This window comes from Exserohilum turcica, assembly GCF_000359705.1.
Source record: "Exserohilum turcica Et28A unplaced genomic scaffold SETTUscaffold_5, whole genome shotgun sequence".
In the NCBI taxonomy this organism is placed as follows: Eukaryota; Fungi; Ascomycota; class Dothideomycetes; order Pleosporales; family Pleosporaceae; genus Exserohilum; species Exserohilum turcicum.
The window spans coordinates 785,455-794,711 of record NW_007360266.1 but is presented as its reverse complement, the minus strand read 5'-3'; the positions used below and the strand labels follow the sequence as shown (position 1 = coordinate 794,711).

Here is a 9,257-nt window from a genome sequence, read left to right as displayed (position 1 = left end):
AGATAGGGCGCGCTTAACTGCTCTCTAGGACTTTAGGGTGCGTAGTAATAGAAAGAAGTTAAAGAAGCAGAAGCGCGCTAAAGTGGGTGAACCGTCTTAACGGTGGTGTGGACAGTGCAATAGGACTAGGCATAACGCGCGAACTTGTAAGAATGTAGCAGAAGTAGTCTCTAAATAGCATTTTGTATTTTATTGCACTATATTAGCTAAAGTTGGGCTGTTTTAGGACATAATGTACTGGTTTTGGTGAGGGCTTGGCAAAAGTGGCTCGCGAACCCGTGTGGCTCGCGAAGCCGTGGGGTACGTTACGTGATTTAATAATTACCATTCCGTTTTTCCGAACCCTTTCATCCGTAGCTTTTCTCTCTCCCTGTCCCTCTCACACAGACTGATTTTCCTCACAAGTACACACACGGCACAAATCAGGCGAAGGTCCTGCCTTTGTCTCCTGCGAGAAGATGTTTACAGTCTTCTTCATGAAGAGTCCGGGTAGTACTTGTGGTTGAACTGGTCGACAATTTCCCGTGCTGCTTTGACTATCTCAACTGCACCGGGCGAGTCGGAGTGGCAGCACAGCGAAACTTGGTAATCGCCAAGTGGAAGCTGTACCTCCTCGCCTGTGACTGCTGTAACGGTCGCGTTTTCCACTTGGCTTTGGACGTGTTTCCTCGTCTCGTCTGGGTGCCACGGCCTTGATGCAGGGATATAAGTTAGTAATGTAAAACAAAAAGGCAAACAGACAAAAGAGTAAATGTATGAACGAGAAAAAAAGATTCATACTTCTTCTTCCGATCAATAACCAACATCCCGTCTTTGGTATACTTGACATCGCCGTAGATCTCGGCCACAAATTTCAACCCCATTTCCTGTGCCACCTCCTCGTGCAGCGTGCCCGCAAGCCCGAATACAGTCGTGCCCGCAGGTACACCTGCATACACGGCGCGACACACTTCTCGGTCTCGGTACATCATCCCGTAGAGCACGCCGTGCGGCTTCACGTGGTGCAAGGGCAAGCCTTCAGCATCGAGAAAGCCTTTCAGCGCCCCGACTTGGTACCGCACGGCGGCTGTGAGCTCCTCGGGAGACATTTTGATCTCGCGCCGCCCGAAGCCTTGGATGTCCGGGAGTCCGGGGTGTGCGCCAATGGCTATGTTGTGTTTTTTGCACATTTGGACTGTTTGCTGCATGATTAGGGGGTCACTGTGGGAGTTAGAAAGTCATCTTTGGCCTTATGGTTATAGCAAGACTTTGTAGTATTTTCTTTATTTCTTTTGTGAGCAGGGTTAGACTCACCCAGCGTGAAAGCCGCAGGCTACATTTGCATGGTCAATCAGAGGAATCAGCTCATCGTCTGGTCCGCATTTAAAGTTGCCGTAGCCTTCGCCTAGGTCGACGTTGATCTTGACGGAGTGCTTGATTGCGGGCATTGTAAGCTAAGGAGGGGGGTTGACGTGTGGTAGTACTTGGAGTGAGACTGGGTTCCAGGAATAAGTATGTATTTGGTATCGTTAGATAATGCTAGAATAGTCGCCTTGCCCGATTCTCTATCACCACCCGTGTCGTCTCCAACTTACCCCGCCAGACGCCAACCGCCAGACGCCATTCACGCGCCGAGGACGTCACGATCTCGAGGGGTTACTCGTGACCCCGCCCTCTGCGATACCTCGGAGACGCCGTTATCATCATCGGAATACCGGCGATAGGTTGCCAGCCGCTCTGGGTGGCAATTGTAACGTCCCTTACTCCAACAGCGGGGACAGGCGGGGGCACGCGGGAGAGGTGGGGTGATTGGAGATAAACATGGGCATATGCCTCAAACAGTCGGCCTCATCTCAGCGTCGTATCCGCCCAATCCGCGCAGCAATGTGATATAAAGCCGTTAGATTCGCGAGTACATCTGGCCGTGCGCGACCATGGACAAGTTGAAGACGCTGCTGATAGCGAATCGCGGCGAGATCGCGGTATGTGTGGTTGTTTTGCCAGCGGCGGAACCATTTCCGAGGTGGGACATGGAGCACTGACGTCATGCATCGCAGGTTCGCATATGCAAAACTGCGAGGAAGCTCAACATCAAGACTATTGCCATCTTCTCCGGGGCTGATGCAGCGTCCCAGCATGTCCGGGATGCCGACGATGCAGTGCTGCTGCCAGGTGGCAATGCGACGGCGTATACAGACGGAGAAGCCATCCTGCAGATCGCAAAGGACAAGGGCGCAGATGCAATCATCCCCGGTTACGGATTCCTATCTGAAAATGCACATTTTGCACGGCTAGTAACTGATGCCGGAATTGCATGGGTGGGCCCTTCACCCGAAGCCATCGAGGCTTTTGGCGTCAAGCATACTGCAAGAGAGCTTGCAGAGGCAGCCAATGTTCCTATTGTCCCTGGAACAAAGGGGCTGGTTGAGGATGAAGACGCCGCTGCCAAAGAGGCCCAACGCATCGGCTTTCCCGTCATGCTCAAGGCAACGGGAGGCGGTGGCGGCATGGGTCTCATCACTTGTCACAAGGTTGAGGAGGTACGTGACGGATTCCGCATGGTGCAGTCGAGGGGCAAGACACTGTTCAAGAACCTCGGCGTCTTCATCGAGGCATTCTATCCTGCCAGTCACCACATTGAAGTCCAAGTCTTTGGCAACGGACAGGGCCAGGCGATTCATTTTGGCGAGCGCGAGTGCTCCATCCAGAGACGGCACCAAAAGGTCATTGAAGAGTGTCCCAGCCCGTTTGTGGAAAAGCACCCAGAGTTGCGCAAGAAGCTGGGCGACGCAGCTGTGCGGCTCGCCGAGTCGATCAAGTATGGGTCTGCTGGAACCATTGAATACCTGGTCGACGACAAGTCTGGAGACTTCTTCTTTCTCGAAATGAACACTCGACTCCAGGTCGAGCATGGCATTACGGAGCTGTGCTACAACGTCGACTTGGTGGAGCTCATGCTCAAGCAGGCAGATGCACGGCTTGCAGGAAGACACGGTCTTGATGGGAAGATGTTGAAAGACATGCAGCCTTCGGGCCCTATTGGATCGGCTATCGAGGCTCGCATCTATGCTGAGAACCCACTCAGGGACTATGCTCCTTCGCCTGGTTTGCTCCAGAAGGTGGCGTGGAAGGACGTCCCGGGTAGTCGAATTGACACGTGGGTGTTTACTGGTGTTCGAATCACTCCAAATTACGGTATGACGGCACCTTTCTAAATGCTGTGTGATGTCTGCATGTCAAGCTAATAGTACATAGATCCTCTGATAGCCAAGGCAATGGTTCACTCTCAATCCAGAGACGGCGCAATCGCATCCATGAAGGAGCTCCTTTTTCAATCCTCAGTAAACGGGCCCCCAACAAACCTTGAGTTTCTTGCGAGTATTCTTGAAGATACTCGTTTCAAGGACGGCAACACCATGACTAGCTTCCTCAGTGATTTCCAGTACACACCGTATGCTATCGACGTGATATCTGCGGGTGCATACACTCTTGTCCAGGACCTCCCTGGAAGACCAAACGTCGGCAAGGGCGTACCTCATGCGGGGCCAATGGATCCCATCGCATTCCAGATAGCGAACATGCTCGTAGGAAACCCCAGAACAACAGAAGGACTGGAAATCACCCTGAGTGGACCAGAGCTGCGATTCGTCGGCCCTGCCATTGTGGCTCTGTGCGGTGCGCCGATGGAAGCTAGCTTGGATGGCAAAGAGTTTCCCATGTGGGCAAACGTAAAGATTGAGGCTGGGCAGAGGCTCAAGATTGGTAAAACTACAGGTGGTGGCTGCCGTTCCTATCTGGCCATCTACGGCGGGCTTCCGTCAGTAGCAGATTACTTTGGCTCGAAATCAACGTCTCCGCAGGTTGCCATAGGGGGATATCAAGGACGTGCACTTGCGCCGAGTGATTTGCTGAAAATCACAGACAAGCTTCCAGAGACCTTCCAGAGTGTCACCGTCCCTGAGCACCTACGTCCAGTCTACAAATCCAAATGGGAGATTATGGCTATGGTCGGTCCTCACGACGAAGGTTATTTCGAACCTGAATTCATTTCGAAAATCTACGATACTGAGTGGAAGGTATCCCACAATGCTTCGCGAAGTGGCATTCGCCTAATTGGTCCCGTACCAAAATGGGCGCGCAAAGATGGCGGCGAAGGTGGCTCCCATCCCAGTAACCTGGTTGAGTACGGCTATCCTCTAGGCACCCTGAATTGGACAGGGGACGACCCATGCATATTTCCAGTCGACTGCCCCAACTTTGGTGGCTTCACGAGCAGTACGACAGTCATCAAAGCCGACTGGTGGAAGCTAGGACAGATCAAGGCAGGTAACACTATCAAGTACATTCGGGTTGGACTCGACGACGCTTTGAAGAAGAGAAGATGGAATGGACACTATCTTGACTCTATTGAGCAAGCCATCAGCCAAGGCGGCGTATTTGGAGGCGCCAGCAAACTACAGGGTGCGCACTGCGAGTTCCACATGGGTGAGATTGGGAAAGCTGTTCTGTGGGAAAGGCCAGCCGACGGAAACATTCCACAGGTGAGATATCGTCAAGGAGGAGATGACCATCTGTTGGTCGAATACGGTAACGAGAACTTTGATCTCAACCACCGCTGTCGCGTTACCGCTCTCGAAAACGCCATTCACTCTGACGCGACGCCTGAAACCATTCGATCAAACATTCACAATACTGTCGGTTGCTGCACTTCGCTCCTCCTTCATTACGACGGGACCAAGATTCCTCGAGCGTATCTCATCGCTCATCTGCAGGCCATCGAATCCAAGCTTGGCGATCTAAGAAGCATGAAAGTGCCCACGCGTGTCTTCAAGCTACCCATCTCCTTCGAGTCCAAAGCCCAAAAGGAGGCTACTGAACGATACATGGCCAACCAGCGGCCCCATGCACCTTACCTCCCCGATAACCTTGCTTTCGTAGCCAAAAATAACGCCTTCACTCCCGAGCAGTTGAAAGACATCTACTTGCGTGGCCAATTTATGGCTGTCGTCATCGGTTTCTATTGTGGAAACACAGTTTCTTTACCTGTAGACCCTCGCCAGCGTCTTTCCTCTCCCAAGATGAATCCTAGCCGCGTCTTCACCCCCGAAGGTACAGTTGGTTGGGGTGGAAGCTGCATGTCCATCTATCCCGTCGACTCTCCCGGCGGGTACCAAATGAACGGTCGAACCCTGCCGTGCTGGGACTACTACTTCTACAAGCCCGGTTTCGGCGACAAGCCCTGGATCTTCCGCGACTTCGACATCATTACATTCTACCAGGTCAGTGAGCAGGAGCTTGACGACTTGCTGGCAAAGTTCCGAGCCGGCAAGTACCAATGGAACTACGAAGAAATCAAATTCGACATGGCCGAGCACAATGCGCTGCTGGAACAGACCAAGGAAGAAGTCCGCGAGATCAGAAAAAGACAGGCCGTTGCGCAGGAGGAAATGACAAAGGCTGAAAAGGAGAGTCTGGAGCGCTGGAGGAAGGAGAAGGCCGGGAATCAGGTCGATGAGAGTACGGTTGAAAAGATGCTGGATGATCCTAATATCATTGGTGTCGAGGCACCCGTTGACGCCAATGTCTGGAAGGTCGAGGTTAAGGAAGGCGATACGGTTGATGGTACCACAGTGGTAAGTTTGGACATTACTATGCACCAGCCATATTGAAAAAAGACGTACTAACGACGCAAACACAGCTCGTGATTCTCGAAGCCATGAAATTGGAAATTGCCGTCAAGACGCCCGATTCAATCGCAAGCCACGGTAAGCTAACGGTGGAGAAGCTGCTGGTTAAGCCAGCGGATACGGTGAGTGCAGGCGGGCATTTGATGTTGCTTCGCAAGGGATGAGGGGATGTGAAATCCGATTTAGCGAATGTATCGTAACGGAAATGGAAATGATTACTTGGTTCTACGAATACATCAAAGCTGTGGAACTCATACAGAGGGGTGACATTAAAAAAAAATGTTTAAACAAATAGAGATTTTAAAACTTAAATAACTCTACTATTTAGATAGCTAAAATAGGTAAGGCATAGATTTAAAATATAGAAAGCTAGTAGTTTAGCGTAGTAGACTTACTTTTCACTTAGTAAGCTGCTATAAAGAGATATATATATAAAAATATAAAGAAAAAAATTTATAAATATATAACTATATAACTTTTTTTTAGTACTATCCTTTTTTCTTTCTTTTATATATTAAATAACTATATAAAGTAGATAACATATTTTAATTATAAAAAATTTTATAATTTAAATATAAAGTTATTATATTTGTAATATTTATAATACTATATTAACCAACTAAGCAAAATCTATATGATATAGTATAAAAGTTTTTTATATTACTCTTTTAGGCTTAAATAAGCTATATATAGACTTTTAGTATAACGCGTTTCACTAGTAAGCGGGCCACCCTAGTATATAGGCCACCTCCCTAAACTATTACATCTTTGTAATAGTATTACGCAACACCACTATAATATTTTCTATTAAGTAGAATAAGATATTATTCTTTAAACGTATTACCATTCTCTATATCCTCTAATTCTACTTAATAAGTGCAAAAGTAATATCTAATTTAGCTGCAACGCCTGTAGCGCTATTTAATACGCACCCTCTTTATAGACGTTGCACTATTATTATAGCTACTACCCTTTGCCTTAGTAATCTAATTAGCTATTTAGCTAACTATCTAGAACCTCTCTACCTATACGTAGCGCCTCTTAACGTACCCCACGGCTTCGCGAGCCACACGGGTTCGCGAGCCACTTTTGCCAAGCCCTCACCAAAACTACTACCCTACCCTAATGTCGCAACAACAATAGCAGTTACAGCCCTCTAGTGAATGTTAGATACAGCTTGCTCTTTAAGCTCTTAAACAAGATACAACTCTCTCTCTACAACGCGCTGCAGCTTGTAATGGGCGGGCCCAACGGGCCGAGCGTACGACTACTTACGCCATCCATAGCCAAAAAGGCAGTAACAAGACTTCAAGCTTCTTGAAGTCTAGGTAGTCGTATAGATATACTTGATCACACACACACTTTAGGCGTAGCCTCTTACACAGCTATCTATAACGTAGATTAAACAACACTAAGCCAAAGACGCGACAGACAACCTTTACAGGCAGATCGCTAGCTAAAAACAAGAAATCCAACTAAGTTTAAAAAGGACGTAATTGTTAAGCATATACTTAAGCTAGTTACGCGTGGATTTCCCTCTTGGCTTACAGACGTGGCTAATTGTAACGGGCTGAACGCCCTTTGGGATAGCTCCTCGATGGAATCTCGGTCAAGCAGCAGACGCCAGGTCTTACTCTGCAACCCGGCATCTGTGCGAGGCCTGAGCGGCGCCCAGACGACGCGCTCAGACACTTGGTGCAACCTTTCTCCGACAAGTAAATAAACACCACGCAAGTAGACTCTATAGCTCTTTATTGAATACAACCTCTTGTATACTTTGCGATTACTCCCTAAAGCGCAGCCTCTTACATTTTATATTTAATTCTAATTAGACATAAGCCTTAGGCGGACTGTCTTCTAACTAAGTTTTAGAGCGTGTTGTTAGTGCGAGCTAGTAACACGGAGTTAGTGCTGCAATAGGTACGAAAGGCCTTCAGTGCAGCGAGAAGGTAGACCGTCGCAAGACAGTACACCTAGGGCAGAGCTTCGCAGGAAGTTCAGCCGTGAGAGACAGTAGGCGATTTAGTCGCCCAGGACCTGTCTAGGAAGTCCTACCGTGTCTTGGAAAGCCGAGCCGTAGGCGCAACGTCGCGTGATAAACTACCTAAAGGCCACTCGGGCCTAGCGTACAGTTAGCTAGAAGCGGACGTTGTAGTGAGAAGTCCTGTCAATCCTCTATCGGACGGGGTGCAGGCCGTGCGATTACTCTCAATTAGAGACGAGATCCCACGAGCGAGATGGCAAGACGCGAGTCTTCCTAGGGACGCGACACGACAGCAGCCAAACGCTGTTTAGAACTAGCTAGAAGAGAAGTACAGCCGAAGGTAAGCCCTACTAGTCCTCACTAACAAGGAGTAGGCCGCAGTCAAGGACTGCGCGAGCGGATCAAAGGACGATTAGAAGCCCTGCACACCAGCAGGCAAAGACAAGAGACGTCTGAAGACGAATTAGACAATGGAGGCCAACGCTCCTAACTTGAACGTTGAAGAGCTAGCGGCTTAACGCCACCACTAAGAGCCAGGCAGGAGTCCCGGACGAAGAGATCCTGCGTGAGATCACGCAGATGCTGAGAGAGGACGGATGGAAGGAAGCAGCGATTGGGCCAACGATCGAAGCAGTCGTTAAGCGATCATCAGTCGTAGGGGTGAAGGGCTCACTAAGGCAGGAGGGCTCACCAAAAGCTAATCAGAACGCCGTGGCCCAAGTAATGGAGCAGATGATGCAGCTGCTCAGCCCAATGGCTAGTCGCCTAGAGGCACTTGAGAGGAACCAAGCCGAAGGACGTTCGGAGTCATCCCCAAGAGTCGACACTCCTCCACCACCGCTAACAACAGTCGCCGAGCCAGCAGCCCGCAAGAATAAGTTTCCCGACCTAGAGCGTTTTGATGGGACACGTGATAACTACCTAGGTTAGAAATTTGAGTGCGAAGGGAAGCTAGAGTACGACCACGCTATGTTCCCAACGGAGGACGCAAAGGTCCAATACGTGCTTAGTCGAACGAAGGGCAAAGCAAACTAGGTCCTTCTTCCCTGGGTGCTTGAGAATAAGGAACGAACTACGGCCGGCCTATGGGAGCACATGGATACTCACTTCCAAGACGTGCACCAGCAGCAGCGTGCGCTAAACAAGCTTTGGCACTTAAAGCAAGGACGACGACTAATACGCGACTATGTCTCGGAGTTTAACCAGCTTCGCGTAGAGTCCTGACAGCAGTTTAGCCTAGTAGTAGCTTGTGAGATGTTTAGTAAGAGACTTGAAGAAGAGCTCTAAAAGCTAATGCTCCATACTCTAAAGAACAGAAGTCTAAAGGAATATATAGACAAGGCAATCAAGCTTTCTAATGACCTATACCAGATCTAGTTGCACGGGAGGAATCGAAGGAACGCGGCCTACAGTCATGCGCAAGCTCCCCCAAAGGTCGCTTAGCGAGATGCTAGTCCAGAAGCGATGGACTGGGAGCCCTCGAAGGCCAATTGGGCACGGGAAACGAAGGATAGACCAAGGCGGTCCCCACTAGACTGCTACAGCTGCGGCGAACTGGGCCACATCGCTAGAAACTATCTGAACACCACTCAGGTTAAGAGAGCCGT

The 9,257-nt window shown here is 49.5% G+C and overlaps 2 protein-coding genes across 2 annotated transcripts; one reads left to right on the top strand and one right to left on the bottom strand.

Annotated features, from left to right (window-relative positions):
- Positions 1–219: 219 nt before the first annotated feature.
- SETTUDRAFT_139614 (uncharacterized protein) lies at positions 220–1,427 on the bottom strand (the record flags this gene model as incomplete). Its single annotated transcript, XM_008030803.1, has 3 exons — positions 220–691; positions 781–1,200; positions 1,294–1,427. 3 exons carry the CDS (start codon positions 1,425–1,427, stop codon positions 475–477), a joined length of 771 nt encoding a protein of 256 aa, XP_008028994.1. The 3' UTR covers positions 220–474.
- A 486-nt stretch (positions 1,428–1,913) lies between these two features.
- On the top strand, positions 1,914–5,919 carry SETTUDRAFT_172904 (uncharacterized protein; the record flags this gene model as incomplete). Its single annotated transcript, XM_008030802.1, has 4 exons — positions 1,914–1,961; positions 2,037–3,174; positions 3,235–5,612; positions 5,678–5,919. 4 exons carry the CDS (start codon positions 1,914–1,916, stop codon positions 5,828–5,830), a joined length of 3,717 nt encoding a protein of 1,238 aa, XP_008028993.1. The 3' UTR covers positions 5,831–5,919.
- Positions 5,920–9,257: the final 3,338 nt, after the last annotated feature.